This window comes from Magallana gigas, chromosome 8 (genome assembly GCF_963853765.1).
Source record: "Magallana gigas chromosome 8, xbMagGiga1.1, whole genome shotgun sequence".
Lineage (NCBI taxonomy): Eukaryota > Metazoa > Mollusca > Bivalvia > Ostreida > Ostreidae > Magallana > Magallana gigas.
In genome coordinates this window covers 45,820,112-45,843,712 of record NC_088860.1, presented here as the reverse complement: position 1 = coordinate 45,843,712, position 23,601 = coordinate 45,820,112, and the positions used below count along the sequence as shown (strand labels likewise).

The 23,601-nt window shown below is 32.6% G+C and overlaps 1 protein-coding gene across 1 annotated transcript; it reads left to right on the top strand.

Annotated features, from left to right (window-relative positions):
- The first annotated feature begins 2,081 nt into the window (after positions 1–2,081).
- On the top strand, positions 2,082–23,553 carry LOC105317943 (plexin A3). The gene is made up of 22 exons (XM_066069562.1): positions 2,082–2,224; positions 5,578–6,751; positions 7,614–7,799; positions 9,987–10,115; positions 11,846–11,946; positions 12,312–12,441; positions 13,036–13,201; positions 13,351–13,441; positions 13,961–14,078; positions 14,225–14,356; positions 15,013–15,132; positions 15,222–15,321; positions 15,431–15,609; positions 19,255–19,406; positions 19,548–19,662; positions 19,928–20,076; positions 20,329–20,496; positions 20,698–20,812; positions 20,905–21,165; positions 21,297–21,455; positions 21,807–22,626; positions 22,771–23,553. The coding sequence occupies exons 2-21, from the start codon at positions 5,603–5,605 to the stop codon at positions 21,996–21,998; spliced, it is 3,912 nt and encodes a 1,303-aa protein (XP_065925634.1). The 5' UTR covers positions 2,082–2,224; positions 5,578–5,602; the 3' UTR covers positions 21,999–22,626; positions 22,771–23,553.
- Positions 23,554–23,601: the final 48 nt, after the last annotated feature.

Below are 23,601 nucleotides of genomic sequence, written 5' to 3'. Positions count from 1 at the left end.
AAATTTATTACTAAGATGCAACTCGTTCGGTGCGCCGTATACGAATATTTATCGAACAAGAATTGTAAAATCCTATCCAACATTCCGTGAGGATACTTATTTTAATTTTTTTTAGATCAAAATTAACCAATATTATATGTAAATCATATCTGTTAGCATTAGAAATGCGAAACGAAGTTCTTAGGAACAAGGTAACATATTTACCTGTATATCGAATATATTAAATCATACGCAGAGTGTATACCTGCGTAAACTTTTATGTAACATAATTTTGTTGCATCATATTTTACAGAAACAAAACTATTTATGATATAATTTATATAAAGAATAAGGAATCATTATTATGAGGTGATAATTTTGGTCGGGGCGTGATTAAATCCAATAAAGTGTCTTTGTCTGTGATAACACTACGTATCGATTTTGTACTATATAACCCATAATACAAATGACGCCAAATGGAGGCGCCGGCGGGGTTTGCTTATTTATATTTAAAGATTTAATCGTACGATGGCATAAACTTATATAAATATAAGTAATAAGGAATCATTCTTTGAATATTATGAGGTGATAATTTCGGTATGGGCGTGATCAAATCTATCATAAAGCCCTTTGATCACGCCCCGACCGAAATTATCACCTCATAATACTCAAAAGAATGATTCCTTATTCCTTATATAATTTTCAACCATCGTTCAATTAAATATTTAGATATGAATAAGCAAACCCCGCTGGCGCCTCAATTAGGCTTTATGAGTTATATAGTTCAAAATCGATACGTAGTGTTATCACAGGCATAGACACTGGAAAATGTAAATATATTTAATTAATACCAGAGTTGTACTTTGAACCCTTTATTTTCCGTGTGATATTTGATTTCAGGCTGAAATGTTCTTAGCAATCAGCTAGGGTGTGTTGTAATGAAAACAATGTTAACAAATCGTACGCAGAATGTGTATTTGCGTAAATATTTATTTAACTTGTCTGTAATAATTCGTTTTTAATGCATCATTTTCTTATACAGAAAGAAATGTACTAATGATAGATTTTATATTTACTTTATACAAGAGTTGGATTTATATAATTAAACACGCTATTTTTCGAGTGATTTAATCTCGGGCTGAAATATTCGCGGCGATCGGCTAGGGTGTTCGATAATGAAAACAATTTTAACAATACAGAAAATTTATCATTAAAGCTCATAATTTTAGTCGAAAAAAATTAACTGGTAATTTTTATTCATTCTATAAATGATGCAGCGATGATTAACAACTCGGCAATTGTTACTAAAAAGAAATTCCACGTAAATCTTAATTTGTACGTGTTCTCTCTCAAATTCTGCCATTATCAGTTTGTTCGTAAATATCGTGTAAAGCGATCATACGTTTATCATGAACATCGTTTATCCTTTCCTATCATGTATCAATCCTATCATATCGTGCGTGTATACTGTTCTGTCGTGCGTTAATCCTATCATTTCGTGCGTGTATACTGTTCTATCGTGCGTTAATGCTATCCTATCGTGCATGAATCCTATCCTATCGTTTATCTTGTAAAAATAACGTTGCGGGTACTGTAATACAGCAGCCCTAATAGGGGTTTCAAACTTTGTGATATAAATGCTTGAAACGTGTTTAAAAATTTTAAGATCTACAATGCTGCAATTTGTGAGACAAGCATCCATAAATGATGTAGAGTATGCAATAAAATAACCAATCAATTTAAAGTGGTTGATGTAAGTATTAATATTATCAGGCCAATAGACTCCATATCAGTACATTATGCCTTTGTAAATGACACAAAATACCTTTCGGAACCTTTTTTATAAAGGAAAATTACTATCTGAAATGATTTATACTCCGTCTCAAATTCATCTTTCAACCAGTTTTTGCTAAACAATTCAATAATCATGAATACCTTTTTGCGCAATAACTGCATCGATTTACGATATACAGTCTCTCTGAGGTGACCGTTTCCATAATTTTGTGTTCATAGATTTCTTTCAATTCCTCATACGAAGGCATTATACAGTATACGCTTCTCCGGAAACAACTTCCTCAAAAAAAACCCACTCAATACGTCCTTGTCTGTTCATCTGGAGTGACAGAATTGTAATTTCCCCCATATTTTAAAAGGTTTTTTTTTCAAGATCACAAGTACATGTAGGTGATAATTCTAGTCTGGTTGGTATCTATACATTCAGAAGAGTTTTGCATTTACATGCATGGTAAGTATAGCGATTTTTCAATAACAAAAATAGAGTTTTCAAAGATAAATCTTGCGAAGCATCGCATATGTTAGCAACGTCATAAATGACATACGTTTTAAAAAATATCAAACATAATATTTTCTTTCGATATTACGTGCACAAAAATGTATCTCATTTACGTTTTGTAAATCTATTACAAAAGTTTGATGCTTGAACGATTAAAACATTCTAGTTATGTATGCATTTTTCCATGGAATATTTTTTTTCTTGAATTTTACATTCTAATCTTCTGGTATAATTTAAGATTTATAAACTTCAACAAGGAAAGAGCTTCGATAACTATTAAACAACTAAACTGTACGAGGTGTAATCAACATATTTTTTATTGAAAAATAAGAATGATTTTTTAAATGTTTAGAAAGGATAACGAATTGTCACATTATATAAAGGCGCTTAAAATTGATCAGATATTATTCATCGAGAAATCGATCATTTAACGGTGTGCTCAGATATAATGAAGTCATTTTATTTTGAATATATCCTAACATGATAATTAAATCATTTAGCATGTAAATGATCGCAAATATAAAAAAAACAACTTTATGAGTCCTAGCTTTTATGCTGTTTTATATAGTTTCAACTGAATACAACAGTTTCATATCATGACGTGATTATGATGAAGTTTTCGATTATAGCTGATTACATCTACTTAGTATGATTACCAAAAATTTGATCGTAGAATATTGACTGTAGAATGCATATCGTTAATACATATTTTGATGATTTTTATAGCATTGACTTAGCCATGATATTGACTCCTTGTCAAAATTCAAAAGTTTTCATTTAGTGTTTCTTAGGCTTAAATATAGGTAAGACAGATAAAAATGCTACATTGTCTTATCAACATTTCATGCAGTGCTTAATTTCCTCGATGAACATAAATGTAAACAAAAAACATAATAAATATAACGACCCACACTAGAAACATACAATACTTTAGACTGACACAATCTTATCAGCGTTGCACATGTACTGAACGGAGAACATTCAAATGAATGGATACATTATGTGAAACTTCCTTTATCAAAGATGTTGTACTTATAGAAAGGAAAACATCAATTCAGTTTAACTGTTTGAAGGAAATCATGTATAAATATATATACTAAACGTTAATTTGACCTTAAGTACTATGCGGTATGGCCTGAATCTACACATTAGTCATAATTAGTGCTTTGTTTTGGGGGTCCTCAACAAGAAAACAAACTAGGTCATACAAATATGGTTTACGAGTTTGCTTGTTTTTTTGTTGTTTTTTTTTTCTTGTTAGGTTTTCTGGAGTTTTGTTGTTCAAACCATGCCTAGATTGCCCAACAATTCTTAAGCTGTTGAAACTGCAATGTAAAATGCCAACATTCTTAAGATGTTGAAATTGCAATGTAAAATCATGTCAAGCTTAAGAGTTGATTTTTTCCCGGGTTGGGGCGGGGGGGGGGGGAGTCTTCTAATGCACTATACATACTACAATAACGTTATATAATGTTTCTATTATAGTTTGAATTTCTGTTTGTGCAGTGGTATTCGTTTATATGTATAATATAAGAACTTAAATTGTTTACATTTCCTGACACGTAATTGTATTTGATTCAAAAGAAAGCTTCTTACCAAGATTGTGGCCATTAGTATGTGGCCCTAATATTGTTTAATATATTAAGATATAAAAAGTATGATTGTTGTTGTCAAAATAACATTATAATAATAATGTTAAATGTACATGTAAATGTATAAATATTTACATGAGTTAAAGCACTTGTTATTTATCTAACCAAGCAGCATTATCAAACCAAAAAGAGTAAATATAACGCTTACCTTAGAATATGTCCGGTATTGATATCTGTAATCGAATTTTAAGAAAAGATTTATTATAAATAAAAATTGAATGACCTAAGAGGTTATTTGTAAAGTCTGTGGTATATTAAATATTGACTGTGACCTATTCCAAAGTGTATCAGGTGCTGCAAGGATCGTATGCGATAAACTGTTTAAAACTTTTATATTTTAATAAATGACAAAGGTATTCAAGTAGCTGATGTCCACCTTTGATTGGAGAAAAATGCTTTACAGAATAAGTAAAAGACACAGTTTAAGGAGTCTCGGGGGAGAATGTTTCAAACATACGATTTCCTTTAAATTGTTTACAGTGAAATGTCAACATATGAGTAAACTATGTGCAAAATATAAAGTAAATTGACCGGATAGTTTATCTGTTTGTCGCGCTCAAATTTTGGTCGTATGTCCGATTCATCACCGACATTCTATATAGGATTATATAGGAAAATGAGGGTTTTCATTTTCAATTTCATATTTAAAAAATTACAAACATACGATTTTCTTTTAATTTTCAGTGATGTAAGGTTAACGTATAAGTAAACTTTTTGCTAAATTAAAACTAAATTGACCGGATGGTTTTTATGCTATCCGCCATCATAGTTTGATCCTATAAACGTGCCGTGCCAGCCATTTTAGATATAGAAATGTATAAAAAAAAAAAGGATGTTTACGAATCAAATTCAATTTTTTTGTAGTAGCACAAAAATACCTTTCCACTCACACAGAACGTAGAAGGATCGCGTATATGTTTTTATTTTGCAAAATATAGTTTTGATTTTAATTATTGACGCTGCAATAGAAAGTGCACGACGTTTATTTTTGTCAATTGTTACGTCAGAGCATTAACTGACGTCATCGTAAGACCTTGATTCCGACGACAATAACGTCGATTTTGAAGAAGCGGCGAGATGATTAAAATACTTCTGACAATATTCTAACAATTCTTTTCACTAAATATAATTTTTTGATAAGTCATTTTTTTAACAAAAACGTCACATGATAACCTGTACATTTGAACATTTTACTTTACATTTGCGTTTTACGACAGTAATGCGCAATACCCTGCGCAGAGGGCACAAAATTTTAAACCCGCTACCGACCTTAACTAATAGCAAATGTATCGGTGAAATTCAGAACATTCATTTAGACATTGTATTTTCAAAAAAAATCAAGATCTCAAAAACCATATTTTTTTCACGATTCGAATTTGACTCATAGCCATTTTACGTCATTTTATGGAAAATTTACTAGCATTTACAAAATGAACAAGACTGCTATCATTGTCATTTTGATAGAGAAGATCAAGGTTAACCGATGTATTTGGGTTTTTTAATCAAAAAGGTCATGCTCAACTTCATTATTCAATATTTTTTTCTTAATAACTATCTTTTATGATTTTGCATGTGCAGTAAGATAAGTAACATATGAGTTTCTTTTGTGTATGAAATAAATTTCCTAATACAAAATCTAAATAATTTTTAAAGGTTAATGCCGTGAGCCCCCTTCGAGATGAATGGTGTTAATTACCTGACAATGTTAGAAGTAGTAGTACTCATCGTTTTTAACTATGCTCTATATGCATCCGCAACATCCATTACAAAGGAGCTACCAAACCCTCATCCAGAGTATGAATTGACGACCATGTCAAAGTATGGATCTTACACAATCATTCTCGGTGGAACAAATTATTTGTATAGATTACTTATGAAAAGCTTAGAAAAAGAGGTTGAAACAAATATTGGACCAAGACTTGACAATCCTGACTGCTACAATCTAGAAAATGACCAATGTAAGAAGAAACCGTACAACAGTTATATTAAAGTCCTGCTTATCAACAACAACAAGAGGCTGCAACAAGATGAAATCATCATCTGTACAAGTCTGTTTCAAGGTAGTTGTGTCAAGCGAAATGTCACCACATTGGAACTTCTGCCCGGCTACAGTGACACATCCGGACATAGAGAACCTGTAGTGGCCAACAACAAATCTGCCACGACCGTGGCTTTTCTGGCACCGGGACCAAGCAACGATGGAACCACTCCGTCCACAGTGATGTACGTGGGAGCCTCCTGGACAAACACTGGACTGAGAGTTATAAGGGGCTTAGTGCCAGCATTCAGCAGTAGGAAAACAGAGAACTTCTCTTTTACTTACGAAGACGTAGCTACCAAGTCTTACAAAATTGTGGATTATATAAACAGAGACACCTTTCCTATCCGTTACATTTACGGGTTCACGTCTGGAAATTTTTGCTACATGGGGACCATCCAGAGACCTAGAGTTGATGCTAAAAACTATGTTTCTAAGTTGATACGTGTGTGTCTTTTTGATAGATATTTTTATTCCTATGCAGAAGCAGAACTAAATTGTGATTTCAACGGAAAGGCATACAACTTATTACAAACCGCTAAAGTAAGCAAACCAGGAAGGCATCTAGCTGCTGCCCTGGGCATATCCGTAAACGATGATGTTTTGTTTGGAATGTTTGGTTATGGACATCCAAATGACCTCATCGACAACAATAAAGAGTCCGTTATGTGTATCTATCCAATTTGGAAAATCAAACAAGTCTTTACATTAAACACCAAGACCTGTTTTAAGGGCACAGGAAAAACTGGTCCTGAACATATTACTGCTCCCAGGAATTGCCAGTCAACAGTTCGTTTATATTGTTATTGGTTTGCCACTATATAGTAATTTAATTAACGACGCATATTTATAATTTGAAAAAGGCAATACACTTATGTCATATTGTATCTGTGTACAATTCATCACTCCGTTCATTTTTTTCCAATGATTTTAATTCATGCCACTTATAATTGTGAATTTTGTTCCTGATTACACATTTTCTTTGTTAAGCATTATTTAAATTACTTACAATCAGCATACCAATAACTTTTAAATAGAAATAATTCAAATAATACCGTACTTATGAGACCAAACCTTACACCGGAGTAGACTCCAACCAAACCCTAGGCTTATATCCTGGGTTTACTCTGTGTTATGTGGGATCTGATTTATAAAAAAAAAGCGCCCACTTGAAATTTACTGTGGTTCTATAAAGTGTTTTCTTTTGGTTAACTCGGAGTTTGCTTATATGGTTGACATTTAACACTGGGATGTCAAGCACGCATATCATATATCTTACAATCTCACCGTCCGTCATTCCCAAGCATTTTATATTCTAAACAAATACGTAGCAACTGCATTCAAGGGTCTACTTCTGATCGGGTTTTACTTTCTGTGTCCATTCTATGTTTACTTGGATATAATTGCAATTTACTCTAAATCTGCTATAGTACACCCGGAGTTTACTCCGAACAAACCCCCAAAGTAAACCAAGAGTTGAGTTAGAGTCTACTTTCTGTCTGATTGGGTCTCATCGGTACTGTAATAATGATATTTTAGAAAAAGGCTTATGAAATTGGTAAAAAAAATTCAATATATTATATTTATATTCATAATATATTATATTATGTATTATAATTTATTATATTTCACTTTTCTCTAATTGTTATAGCCATTTGATATTGATAATGAATATTGTGGAAAATACGCTTTCAACACTCCAATCAATGGCCCAGAGTTGATAAAGGCAACAAAGACCATTAACATCAATACCAGTGCCTCCTCCCTGATAGTTACCACTACCCACGCCGGCTATACGGTGGCGTTCATTGGCACAAGGACCGGGCATATAAAGAAGGTAAGGCAGAATGGGGGGGGGGGGGTTATTCTCCTGACTTTATGCCATTACGCACTCTGGATGCTTTGATGATTTGAAAGGTGTTTACAAAGCTTGTCAGTAAGATAGATGATAAATTAAACGAACACGACTACTACTGTATAACACTTCTTACATGCTTGAAAAACATACTACTTTGATCATCAAATGTTGAAGTTTTTTTCTTAAACAATTCAAAAACAATGCCACATTTTGTCACACATACCTACATGTACAATGTCCAACAAAACAAAAGGTCACATTCTTTACCAAATCCCTTCAATCACTCTGGTCAGTTACATGATGATAATTAAAGGTCATATGAAACGATATCCTGACCATATTGAGTTATATACGGGAATGAGTTCATAAGTGACTTTTTAATAAGAGAAACATTGTTTTTTGAATATTTTATGCAAAATGAGAGCGCCGATCAAAATCACTTAACCGGGAAAAGGAACATTGACTTACGCGGCTTACCTCCCTTGATTATGACGTCAGTAAGACCCAATGACCTTATAAAGCTATGTTGTGAATACAAATATTCATGTAATTTTGCAGCATTTTAAAAGAAAAAAAATACTATTTCATATAAAAACTGGTATAATTATACAATAATCAACCACGGCAGTATTGGAATGAGAAATGAAATCGTGTGCGTTTGTATTTGATAGCGTGTACATATTCAGTTTAGAGAATCCACGAAGAAAGAATTATTTTCTTCATAGATCTACATGCAAGTATAATATAACTTAAATATATGTATGTATATATGTTTTATTTCAATCTTTTTAAAGAAAGTGTCAAATTCAAAAATAACTGATCGTTTTTCCCATTTGCACGTTCATGCAATTCATTAAGATTTTTTTTTCTAAACAACTCATAGGCCTTGTAATGCCTCATTCGCTTCATGATTAAATTGTTTGTTTCGCTTTCAAGTTCACAAATATGTTACCATTTAATTATTTTAGTCTAAGAGAAATTTCTTCAAACGTTTTGATTTTGAAACGTGTACTTGTATGTGCGGTGTTTTGATTTTAAACGTGTACGTGCGGTGTTTACTCACTTTTAAGTATTTTTTTAAAGATATTGCTACATGTATATATCAATAAGGCAGGAATTCATATTATTTTAAAATAAGATTTAAGAATAATTTTGCGGCATTTTACAGCAGCTCTTTTTAAATACAAACTATGTACACAATGCCTCAAACATTTTCATTTACCTGCCTTATACTTTTTTATGTGACAAAATAAATTAAATGAATTAAAATGCTTTAATTCCCGTTAAATGTAGCTGAATCATTATACGAATCGAAGAAGAAAATGATGTTTCTATTTCAAAAGGATTAGGCTAATTCATTAATCAGCTGTTAATGTTGGAGCATTTTTTTTTCGTTACATTTTCACTGCAGTACGGGATCTTCATCATGATTTTACTCTGGTGAGAATCTGATAGGGTTTAGATTTATTCATTAACAACCAAGGAAAACTAAGTCATTTGTACTACGAAATCAAATGATCTCATTTGAAAAGTAAGACACGTTCAAATATGCAAAAATTACTAAAATCATATCGATAAACTACTGAAAAATTACACTAGTTTTGATGCATTGTTTACATCGGTGGGTCTGTGTGACGTCATAAATCCACAAAATCAGGAACGATAAGCGGGGAGGAATTTTTTCAGGTGCTGAGTTTTCACGGTTATTTCTCAGTAATGCAAGGGCAAAAAAATCTTACTTCACGTATTTTAACATTTGTTTACACCAAGCTGTATATTTATGCAAGAAAATCATAGTGTTAAAAATCGTTTCATATGACCTTTAAGGTGTTCACAATACTTCTCAGCAAAATTATAATAGGAACTAAATAGAATGATCCTGCATTTTGCTGCGTTTTACCTATGTTAAAAATGCAAAGAAATCAAAAGTAATTTGAGCAGAGAATGTTAATTAGTCTGTATTTGAATATAAATCCCAAAGTGTAAATCTACGACATGAAGTAAGACAAGAAAAACAATTGAAATATTCCAGGTAATTGTAAATAGGGGATTGACATTCAACTATGTAGCAGTGTTGATAAAGATGCTTGGGGAGGGATGTTCAATATGACATAATGATAATAGCTAATCAAGCCTTTCATATCTCATGCAAATATCATGTTGTAGGTTTCAATCGAGTCCAGCGCCATCGCAACCGAATATGATGATATTACGGTAGACCCGGGATTTCCCATTTTAAAAGATATGATCTTCGATGAAGACAATCGATATCTTTATGTCCTTTCTCCAAACAAGGTGAGAGATATCAGGCCATCTCAATTTTATATACCTTTCATTCTGTGTCCTTACCTTGCCAATTTTCATAAAAAAAAAGGATTGGATATATATGTATAAGCATTTTTAGTTTAGCATATGATTTGAAAAAAAAAAATCTTTTGTTTAACACATGGAAATGATTAAGTAATGAAAATTTTTTATGATTATGATTGAAATGGAGTTAAATTTTATAAGATATTAAATTACATATTTTTTGTCGTGGGGGAAGGGGGTTGTTTGTCAATTGCATATAGAAATAAATCATCAACTAATTATATTATTTGGCCTCAGCAAAGGATACATCATATACATAACTAAGTCAACAATTGATTGCTAAATGGTTATACACTTTTTTGAATTTACTTGCCAACTATCTTTGAATAAGAGTTTGCTTTATTGTTTTGTTAGAGCCCTGCTCTGTGAGCGCCATGTATTATTCACTCAGACCATACGACATATCTTATACAGAACATAATTTTCTCTGCTTTAAACCTCAACTGTTTTATATTTCACCCTGAAGGTGCCTTTTTGGTAAAAGATGAGCATTAACCTTACATGGCTTCTAGTTAAAAGTTTAAAATGTTGACAGATTTAATGCACGTGTACATTCCTTGTCTTCGAGAGGTTTAGCAAACCAACGTGTTCGCGTATTTACTTTTACCTACATGTGTAGAAAAGAAAATGTGTGATGTAATTTTTTGTAATTTTGCAATTTTACGCGTATGTACAAGAATAGACATACGTGAAGTTTGCAAAGTACACGTGAAATCAAACTTGTGGCTTATATTAACTTGTTGACCATTTAGATAAAAAGTGTGTTTATTTTTAAACCTTAATATCTAGTGCGACTACTGATATAAAGAAACAAAATTAGTCTCTGAAGTGGTAAATAGGCTTAATACACTTATCGCTTCTTGCAAAAAAATCAATGACTCTTAATTATGTTATTCAAAACAAAAATATACACACATACTTACTTGAAACATGCTGTTAACACCCCCCCCCCCAAGAAAAAAAAAACCAAAAAACAAAGAAATAAAAAAAAAAACAAAACAAAACAAAAAACAAAAAACCAAAAAAAAAAAAAAACCGAACAAAAAATAAAAAAAAAACAAAACAAAACAAAAAAACAAAAACAAATACAAAAAACTTGCAAGCTTTATTGAATTCGACTGTCACTGTTCAAAGCAAAATATGAAAGTATAAAAGTTCATTTAAAACATCTACCAGTAGAAGTACACATTACAACTGCTAAATAAGAAAAGATGTGAACGGGTACGCGTAGTTCCAACTTGCTGGTCTGTTAAACCTCTCTATTAATTTTCGTTAAACCAATTTGTGAAATACTCCATGAAAAAATCATCCAAAATTAAAAAGTCCAAAACTATATACGTTTTATTAATATTTTTTATTTGTTCTAAATAAGGTTTAAATTTTATGTAAAGCTCAAAACCATTTAAAAGATATTCAAAATCAGTGTAACAACAAAACGGCTATCAATATTTCGTAAATTAACTATGTAAAGTCATAAGAAATAGATAGAAAAGTTTACGCAATAAGCACCCTAGAAGATCAATATTTCTTTATGTACATGTAACTGTTTTTACTGATTAATATTAGGTTTGTATACACTGAATTTTAATGTTGTAAAACTTTCTGTGCATTGTCTACTAACCAAATAAAACAAATCTTTTTTTTTTATTTTGCAGTTGGTGAAAATAGTGGTACAAAACTGCAAGCAATACACGACTTGTGAGGAATGTAAAGGAGCCAATGACCCATATTGTGGATGGTGCTCGATGGAAAATAAGTAAGACTGGATATCTTACACTATGTTTGACGAAAGTGTTTCTTAACGAATTGGCAATCGGCAAAATGTTTCAAATTGTAATGAGTTATAAGTCTGTAATTAAAATACAAATTGCTATAATTTTTTGTTTAACAAAATTGAATTAATTTTGTTTTTGTAGAAAAAGATAATTAGAAAAAAAAACCGGTTGCTTTTTTTTGGAGAAATTTTAAACTTATTTGTATATTGTTTCATTCTGTAATTGATTGGTATACTCTCCATTGCCAGGAATATCATAATTTGGTATATCATAGAATTTCGGAATTTACTATACCTTGTTTTGAATGCCCAAACCATCCAGTCCTACTCATTGATTTCCATTACAGGTGTAGTCTGGCCGAGGAGTGCTCAGACTATGGTTCTGCTCTGAAATGGATGGCATATAATGGAAAGACTTGTACAAAGATCACACAAGTTTACCCTGACAAAATTCAGAAGGACCACAGAACCACCACAGTAAGAACCGTCCGTTTTGTTATTGATAACAACAAAATGATCATAATTTCTTAAACTGAGTAGAAATCAAAGTACTTTGAAGTGCTGACGGGAGTTGATTTTATCGATTATCATTTATTCAAAATCAACGAAATGTGATTTTGCATGGCAAGAAGTATCAGTCATCGAAATATTTCTGAGAAAATGTATTGATCCAGGCAAGATTGAACTCTTGTCTTGTTCAACCAAACGCTCGGCTGTCTCCGTTTATCTCCGACAAGCAAGATAGACTCTGTTTTGTAGGATATTAACGGAGACAGCCAAGCGTCTGGTTGAACTCTAGCGTAGGAATACATACGACTTTAAAAAATATCTAAACTGTTTGTACAATTTAAAATCTTACTATTTTCATGATGATAATAAATAAGTTTTCATGAAAAACAATGCTCCAGAATACCTAGCATCGAATCTATCGATTATTTTTAAGAACTAAGTGTTGTCAGCGGTTTTGATTTGTGCTTAGGTCCAAACACTGTTTCACTTTCGCTTTGCCCGAGTAAGTGCATAGGAGAGTTCAAAAAACGAGTACAAACAATATATTTCCCTCCATTTTAGATATTATTAAATATATCCAACCTCCCAACCTTCATTGGATCGTATAAATGTGCTTTCCATGGCAATGGGAAGACGATTGAAACAGCAGCCAACAGAACCACCCCCAACCTTGTGAAATGTGACACTCCTGTGCATAATGAATTGCCTTCGTTTCCTATAGGTGCAGGTAAGTCATTATTGTGATGCTTGGCCATGTTCCAATCGGTAAGTTCAATGCTTATAGATGTCTGAAGACTTAGTCATACGCTCAATATAAAATTTATGAAAATGAGCAAAGTGTTATCTTATTCAATTAATTCTGTTTTTGTTTTGCAGACTACATCACAATGAGATTATCGGTGGTTATCATGGAATTTGACTTCGTTTCAGCTAACTTTACATTCTTTGACTGTAAGGTTCACACCAGGTAATTGTTTGTTGTACCCAAGGTCAAATATCTGTGTCTTATATTTAAAAGGTGGTTAAAGACAGAGTATTGGGGGATGAGAGGATCGGTCCAAGTTTAAAGCTGAAATTTCAAGGCTGCAAGACTTAAACATATCTAAAAAAAAAAAACCCATTAAGATTCCATTTAAAACGGCAATATGTTACTGACAATCTTTTTCATAAACAGATTTTGAAAAAGTGAAAGCAGAACTATAGCCCGCAGACAAACGGTTGTATATCGTAATATGGTGTGATTTTGTTGGAGCAATATTCGGTTATAATGTATTAAAGAAATAATGAGCATAAAAGAATAATCATTAATAATGATTAAGATCAGATTAATCAAAATACAAAATGAATATAACCCCTCTAGGGTGAAATACAAACACTAAACTCAGTAGTGTTTGGAATTTATTCTTACACATGTGGATAATACTGTGAATTAGTAAAAAACAGTCAGTTCATAATAAAGGGTAATGTGTCTATATCTGTGTTACAGCTGTTTCAGTTGTACCTCTAGCTTGTTTAACTGTACCTGGTGCATCAAGAACCATCTGTGTACCCACTACCCGGTGATGGACTGTAACAACAACGAAGACTTTATTGCAGGGCAGAATGTAGGTTGATTAACATACTCACAATTAAATGATTCCGTCTGGCCAGTTGAGATAAACTTATTAAAAACTAATGATAATAAATCAATGATAGAGTGTGCAAACGTAAAAAGAAATAGCACAGAGTATGTTAAATTCGGTTTCGACAGAATGACGGAATGACAGTCCCACATGACAGTGGACCTACCAAATGTCCTAGTCTTGATCCAAGTAAGCGGCAGAACCTACTGGTGTCGTCAGGGACCAATAAAATGATCTCCCTTATCCTCAAAAATTTAAAGGTAAGGGAAACAACCAAAGGCAGGTCGGCCAGGGTTGTGAAGTCTGATTTTCAGAGAACATATACTTGAAGAGCAGTTTCAAACAAACATCTTTACATTACTAAATAATACTACAAACCATGTAATCAATGACAAGAAAGAGCTTTATTATTAGACCCAATTAGATTACTGTAAATTCCTAATTAAACGCGAGGAATTAATATCCGCGTAAAATCGCGAGAAGCATCCTTCCCGGATTTTAAAATATCGCCATTATTTTCTGAGAGTTGAAAACTATAAGAAATAAGGAGAAAAGTTCAACGTTCGCGATTTTATATTCTCGCGATTTGGTAGAAACCAGCGGGATCGCGGAATTAAGTACTCGCGTAATATAAGGAATTTACAGTATTAGAAATCAGATCAGAATTGTTCTTACATAATTAAATTATGACTGTTTATAATTACTTATTCTACTTTTTGTGCAAACAACAGTTCACGTGCAAGTGTATATTTATGATACTTCCAAAGACAAAAACAAGTATCGTCATGTATGTATCAGTTGGTCCCATGATTGCATGTGCTACAGATATTTTCAGAAAGAAAGGAGCATCAGTTTCGGATTTTTCAATTCAATTGTAGTGACATTTTCTTAACTTTAACACCTTTTGATTTTGTAGCCATACCAAAAACCGATACGCTGTGTGTTTGCATTTAACTCAGAGACAGAACAAAGAGGAGAGATAGCTAACATGGTAGACATGGGAGGGGTGGTGATCATTAACTGTAAACAGACCAGGGTAAGTGCAGACCTATTCTTGGATAATCACATATACTGTTATAATATTTTTTTATGGTCTGTGATGCAATGATGTTCTTCCTGTGCCAGTTTTATTATCCTGAAGACGCCAAAAGCTACAATGTCCCCCTGAAAATACTATGGGGTGAGATGTATCCCAAACAACTGGACAATCCTAATAATGTACAAGGTAATAAAAACAACTCATATTTACCGGTATTTCCATCTGCCATTGGATTCTCTTTTAACCAAAAAGAATTGACCGATTTTAACCAACATTTTCTTATTATCAAATATAGTGATAATGTACAAGTGTGAAAAAATGTCCAGTAGTTGTGGTGAATGCCTGACCCAGCATGAGGCCTTTTCCTGTGGGTGGTGCAAACCATCCAACCAGTGTAGCTTACAGTCATCCTGTACAACCAAAAACAGCTGGCTATCAAGATACGAAAACTGTCCAAATCCTAGAATATTTAAGGTAAATTAAATGAACTCTAATTATTATTTAAAGTTGGTTACCCACAATGCCATTCAGCATCAAAATCACAAGGTTAAGTTGCACACAATGCTGAAATCCGTCTAAACCAAAAAATCACAAAGTTGCGTAAAACGAAACACTGAAAACCTTTAAATCAAAAGGTAGGCTATATAAGCACAAAGAACCGTCTCAACCAAAGACCCACTTGTTTCAGCAGGACAAACTGTTAAAACTGGAGAGCACTTAATTACAAAAGCAAGGAGGGATTTTGGTTGATTTCTTTTAAAAGTAATCGATTAAATTACAATTACTTTGGGTTTTAAAAATAATCGATTACAAGCTAAATAAATCCACTTTTAGGAGTAATGGCGATAACAATAAATTACTTGTCTTACTTTTCCTTCAGAATACTTATGATAACTCAAGACATCAATTTTTACAAGCTTTTTGTCAGTATACTTTATCACTATTAAACATCTTTTTGAGTTGAACATCTCCGTGTTCTAAAAGAAAAACATTAATGCATCCATCAAAATAACACATATTTAATTATATAGATTAAACAGAAAACACATAATTGACTGTATAGATATGTGTTGAACCAAGACTACAAATTAGTTGGCTTTTACTACAATTAATACAATGGTTGACTAGGAACACTGTTGTAATTATGCAAGTAATTAGAAACTAATCTTGAGATCAGATTGTTTCTAAAGAGTAATCAATGATGTAACGATCGCTTGTAATCATAAAAATGGATCATTACTGACTACTTATAATTATTAAGCAACTTGTTATCGATTACATCTGATTACGATTACCCCATCTCTAAAAGCAAATGACATAAAGCACCGAAAACGTTTACAGCTCTAGAATCACATGGGTCAGTTATTTACATAAAAACTGTCTCAACCGAAAATAACAGCAAGGTTGAGTTACATAAAAGCCTACAGAAAGGGCACAAACATAGAATCACCAGGGTGCATGTCAAACAATGCAAAAAAAGTGAAAAAGTCACAACCTACAGACCCTGAAACGTGCTACAACACCTCTAAAACGAAACGCGAGATTAACATAAGCCTTTTAGCTTGTTTCTCAATCTTCTATGTACTGTCATACTATGTATGATGACATTTACTAAATAAATATTGTTTAAACTAAAACTAATCGTACCGTTCCGTGCAAGAATAACTTTCACCTTTATTGCCCGCATAGCTGGTAATGGCGTCGTGATTTCAAATGAACAAAAATCACTCGTACGGTACACGTGTACAGAAACACAACTTACAGCGTCTTTCCTCTTCGGTTCTATACCTAACAGGTGATATTGAGAGAAAACGAAAACTTGAGAGTTGATTATATGACTTGAATTAAAGTTTTATCACTGAACTATATTATTTTACTTTACACCCCTGCGAATGTTATTGTCATTTAAATTTTAGAACACGTGGTTTTATTTGACCCTTAGTCAAGCCACATACTAGTTGTAAACAGGACACGGGAAAATACCCGGTAATCAACAAATGAATGTTAAAAGTGATAAATATATTAAGAATTTATCTAGTACATGTAATAAAAATAATACAACAGCGAGTGAAAAACAACTCTGATCGCCTGTACATGAGTTATATAATCATGATGTCGGAAGGAAATCATTGTTGAATAATTTCAAATAGGAGCACTCTTTTTAATAGGGATATAAGAAAACATAAAACAAAAACGTTTTCATTCGATAATTTTCTTCTAGCCACAAAGGAGGAGCCAAGTAGCACGCGGCACATGGTGTAATAGATATTGTTATACTTTAACTGATTGACAGGCGAAAAAGGTTGAGTCCTGGGATAAAATCCCGCTCAAATGACCATCTATAGAAACCTAAACACCCCTGTGAATGTGTTCGGAATGTTTTGTGTATCGTTGTTAAGTATGTAATAAATCCAGAGGCGCTCGAATGAAAGTTCACGACACTTCACCGAGATTTGTTCATTTGCTGTGGAATTTCGAGCGGAAGTATAAGTGTTTTTTTATATTAAACGATAATATTCAGTACATAGTTATCGTTTGTGTTTAACCACGTGTTGAGTGGTTGAAAATATAAACATTGCGTGGTTTAATAAAATGATATCCATGTTTGAAGCTTGTGGTGTGCTATACCATGTTTTAAAAAAAAAAATGGATGTCTGTTTTGCTTAAACACTTAGTATATCGAGTCATTTTCAAGAAACATTCTGCATAAAATAGTATAGTCTGTTTCACTATTGATTATATTACTAGGTTAGGCGCGGATCGAAAACTATTCCTCAATGGGGATCTCTACTTAGCATGTTAATTGTTGCAACAGCAGACAAAAACTATTCTTTGTGTTTTCACATTTATTTCTAGAACACATTTTATCCACCAATTAATTAAGATAAAGTTTAAAATCAATAAACTTCTAGATTTAATAATTGACGACTATATAATACTTAGATTCACTAAGGGTGCTTGGCTTAGATGCTTGTAAAAAAACAACTAGCCGAGAAACAAGACAACGATAAAGGAAACTTATGAAATATCGGAATAAAGTTGCGGCCATTTTTCATAGCAAATTTAAATGAATTAGAATTTTTTAATGACTTCAATTCAAGTACATGTATAGAAATAAAAACTTTGTAAAATTATCGACAGCTCGCTGAATTAACAAAAATATATCGGATTAAAGTCAAACAGTTCTTTTAATCTATCTTAACGATTACATTTATCTTAAATTAAATACTAATGATAACAGACTAATCAACATTAAAATTACCTCCGCTTCCAGGTTGTCACTGAGTACACGTATTACGAAACGTATCAAAAACAGGGGAACGAATGGAAGTTCTGATTTTAAATAGATTTAAATACATCTGTGATATATCATATGAAAAAGAAAAATTCTTGTCATAATTACCACCTTGCTGAAGTAGATCGGGCAAAAACTAAACAAAATTATATCGAAAAAAGTCAAAGCGTTCAGGCCACGTCTACCTAATTATTAAAACGCGCAAACCGTTCACAAAGCCTGCAGGTATTTTTAGCAAAGCGTACTGTGCAAGAAGCGAACCGTTCCGTTCACAAAGCGTACCGTACCGTTCACAAAGCGAACCGTACGGTTCACGAAACGAACCGCACCGTTCACAAAGCGAACCGTACCATTCAAAAAGCGTTACGAACCGAACCGTGCAACTGGTGTAGTAGCACGTTTCAGGGTCTGTAGAATTTCCAGATTAAATTAACCAACACACTAAAAATTAATTCAACCATAAAATACCTGGGTAAGAAGAAAAACAACTGTCATAAACCAATAATGTAAGTATATTACAAAACTGTCCTAATTCATTGAGGACAATAAAATTACCACGTGTGAGTCTTAAAAAAATCAACATTTTTATCCATTGCTAGCAAATGAGTGGGTTCTATAATAGTAAGTTGCAACCTAGATATACCTCCATACCCCTGCTATATTACACACAGTCGGCATTGTTATCCTGCAGAGCTTCCAAAGAGTTTAGAGAGATCTTCATGTTACTTGTGACATTTTATAAATGAAACATACATTATAGAGATATTTAAAAAACGATCTTGATTACAATGTGATTTTAATGGAAAATTTGTATTTGTTCTCAGATTTTTCCGTTGTTTGGACCAAAGCAGGGCGGGACATTACTGACCATTGATGGCATTGATCTTGGGAAATCTTACGAGGACATAGTCAGCGGCATATATGTAGCGGGTGTTCAGTGCTCACCTATTCGCAAGGAGTATGTGGTATCTAAACAGTGAGTGAGATGTCTACCATGTTTGAGTTCATTAAATCAGTGTGCTCTATTCTTATTTTTGACGGTAAAAAGAGATTTAAAGCAGTTTGATTAGTTTTATTAGTTAGACTGTTAAACATTAATTCCATTTGTTTTCCCAAGGATTGTGTGCACTACCCGATCTTACTATGGCCAAGAGGAGAAAAATTCCGGCCAAGTGCTGTTGAGAGTGGCAATGACTCTAGCTACCCGGTCCGATGAGCAGTTCACCTACGTGGTTCGTATGATCAATACAGAATTTTAGTCAGTTGTCTGATGGAGTTATTAAAAACGTGAAAGAAATCGTGTACATGAATCATTGTCTTGCCAGAATTTGAAAGTTTTGTTAAACAAAATAATATAGATTTTGTTAAGAAGAGTGTATCAATAAATTGTGTAATAATGTGAAATAGAATAAGGAAATGAATATAAAATAGTAAACGAATTAAAAGATATTGTTTCCTATTATTACAGTATTTTTGTTGCGTTTGGTACATTTTTAGGACCCAGAAATAACTGATATTAAACCAACGCAGGGACCAAAATCTGGAGGAACGAGAATAGCAATTTTTGGGAAATACCTGAATGCTGGGACGAGTAGGAAAATGTGTTTTGGCAATGAGACATTTGAGTGCAAAATCATTAAAGAGAGGTTGAGTCGATTTTTAACTAATAGTTCAAATGTTTATATTGACAAAAGTAGTTACATCCTAAATTGCTTGTGAAGCTTTTTTGATTTGATTTTTAAATTTCTTTTAATGCGATCTATTTTAATATAAGGATATTGAACAATCGTCTTTCTTTATACATAATTAATATTAAGAGCAAATGTGGTCTTTCGAAGTGCGCTTGTAAGCGCTATGTTTTTAGTTGTTCTCAGATTTCCCTTCTCACTTTTCTCTAGAACATTCAGCTCTAACTTGACCTGTGTCACAGCTCCTTCTAACAGTGCTTTTACCACAGACCCACTATATATGGACATCGATCACCAACGAGTCAATAGTCACTTGACCTTCCGCTATGCGGAGGATCCAATTGTCACAGAGGTCAGCAGGCTCAACTCTTTTGTCAGGTGAGATAGGACTGAAAGGAGTGGTAATTAATATGAAATATCTAAAACATTTGTAAAAATGGTATTGAAATTAAAATCAACTTACAGTTTTTATTCTTCAATTCAGAGCATATATGAATAAGTATATATCTATATATAAATACATTGTGCATAATTGGTGTTTTTAAATATATAACTGTTGGGTTAAATTTCGGTAATAAGTGGAGGATTGAGAGTTCTAGTTCGAGGAAAGGGATTCAATTCTATCAACACCTCTTTGCCCAAAATGGTCTTCTACAGAATAGATCTCAACCAGACAGTAACAGCTTATTACGGGGTATGTCACATTATCCCATGAAATGACCATAGGTTCTACATTGATCCAAAATAATTAATTCTACAACTGTTTCTGCTTGTGGTTGGTTTCAGGGATGTCTGGTACTCAATGATATCACAATGGAGTGCAGCACCCCCAAGGTAGAGTCCTCCATGATCACTAAGCGGCCCAACACTCCGGACGAAAGCGGCGTAGCATTCGGGTTTGTCATTGATAATGTCCAGGACATCCGTAACTTTAGTGCCACCCATAAGGCGTTCTTCCAAATTTGTGAAGATCCAGAAATAAACATTTTTCCTAACGACAAAATCAAGCTCTACCTACAAAAATTCAATGAATATTTAACAATATGTGTAAGTTATTTGCATGAACATATAGAAACATAACCGTTGCAACATGTCTATTTGCATTGGAAATATTTGATTTCATTCCAAATTTATCAATGTTGACGTCTTGTATTTATCACCTAATGATTGTCATACAGGGAAAACGCCTAGATCAGATTCGGCTTGAATTAGATGACGTTGTGATTAAAATTGGCAAAAGTGAATGTAATGTCACCTCAACAGGGAAACAGTTTACCTGCCGACCCCCGAAAGAACAACCCATCCCAGTGAAGAGTATCCTTTACCCAGAGGTCGAGGTAGGTATTGCAGTGTTTGTTAAGTAAACGAATCACTGTATTTAAGCAGCGTTCTAAAAATGATTCGTACATTTGTCTTATTTTTTGAACTTCTTCTGAATGATTTTGTTTTCTACCTGGAATATCTGTATATATCTGTAGTATCGATTAAATCTAGATTATTGACAGGTGTTTATGCATTATGCATTTAAACAAAATCTTGAAGAAAAATAAGCAGGTCTTTTAGCATAATGCATTTAAAAAAAAATGAAAATCCACTATGTACAAAATATGGAAACAAAATGTTGAGCTTGTGGTTGTTTTTTTTACATCAGGCTATAGTTTCTTTTATTTCATTTCTGTTATTGGAAGGTAACAATCGGTAAAAACCTGAAATACCTCTTGGGTTTCCTGAAGTACGAAGAGGCATATCTTGTACCGCTCGTGGAAAGTATAACAAATTTATTTTTAGCTTTTACAATATTTTTCACGCATGTTGAAATTTTGATAATTGAACTTGGTTCTCGAAATACTGGCGAACTATGTTTAATACAATTTTGTTAAGAAACATATCGGGGAAAATGCAGAAAAGAGCGCGGTGAGTTCAAATCTATATCAAGCAGACAAATTATATTTAATCAAATATAGTTGTCAAATGTATTCTAATAATTTATGGTGCATTACCGGAAACTTAATTACTTGTAATGTGCTGTAATATAAAGGTTAGATATCATTTGAATCTGTTTTAGTAATTACAGTTTACAGAAATAAAGAAAACATCATGTGTTCTCTCCCACACGCCGTAAAGATATATTTTATTGCTACAGATCATATTCTGTCTATCAAATCAAGCATGTAAATTGCATTAACGTTATCAAATACAAATTTGTATGTTAGGTTAATCCAACAAGTATGACAATAAAGAATTCTTTCTATATCACCATCTAAACGTATGGTGCTTTTAAACGTTTTTGCTGATTAATCAAATTCTAAAGTTTGCGACGGAAAAATACGTAACTTTGTGTTCCTTGTAAAAGATCCGGACTTATTCGGTATTTTTCGTGTGCATTTGCAATGCAAGGGAGCAGCAAAAAGCGTCAACTAGTGGTAAATCAACATACATGTATGCTCTTACCGAATGATGTTAATCATTAATATGAATTCCCGAGGAAACCCTACTTGTACTACAACTGTAAGTAATATTTTTTTTCTAATGATTAGCAGTACCCTTAATACAAAGGATAAAAAATATACATTTAGGTTTATTATGAAAGTACGATTTTTGTATTTGCATTATTGATTTTCATTACAATATCTACTCATGTACATTTAATAGGGAAGACTCGGAGCAGGGAAACACAGGCTGGTGATAGGTCCAATTCAGTAGAGGGAAAACATCTACCACAAAGCATTTAACTGGAATCCGTAGATTGTTTCTGTGGCGTCTCAATGAACATTTGTTAATCCAATCAGGTGGCACAATGCTCTTATCTGTCAGTGATATTGATTGTAAAGCTATTTTACTGCTGACGTTCTAATGATTATTGTGATTGATACCTTTTTTATGTAAGTAAGAAAGTCAATTCACATATCAGGGAACATGACCTGAAATGGGTCGATGTCATATATATGTCTTTTTGCTGTTGTAAAGATCTTTATCCAAGTCAGATTGCTTTTCTAGAAGAGTAAACTTTAAAATTATTAAATTGGTATGTTTCGATAATGAAATGAAAAGAAATTTATAATGCAATTATACTGGGTTTTCGTTCTCTGTGTTTGAGGGTTGTTTTTAATTTCAATGTTCTTTTTTGCTGGTTATATAACAATTATTTTTTTAGAAAATTATTATCAAAATGTGAATATAAATGATAAAGGGTTAATTTTATTCCTATTCTATTAAAGTATATGTAGTTTTTTTTTAATCCGTCTTCGTTTATAATCCACATTTTGATGTTCTACGCACTTATTTAAGACGTAGGGTTACAGCTCTTTAAGCATAAATTTTGCAAATTTAAATTTCAGTCAACATATCTATTCCACGATTTGTTATGGTTAGTTTCTTTAAAAAATATAATTATTTAAGTAATAAAAACAACATTATCACATTGTAGCATTTTTTCTCACGCTTCATATATATATATATATATATATATATATATATATATAT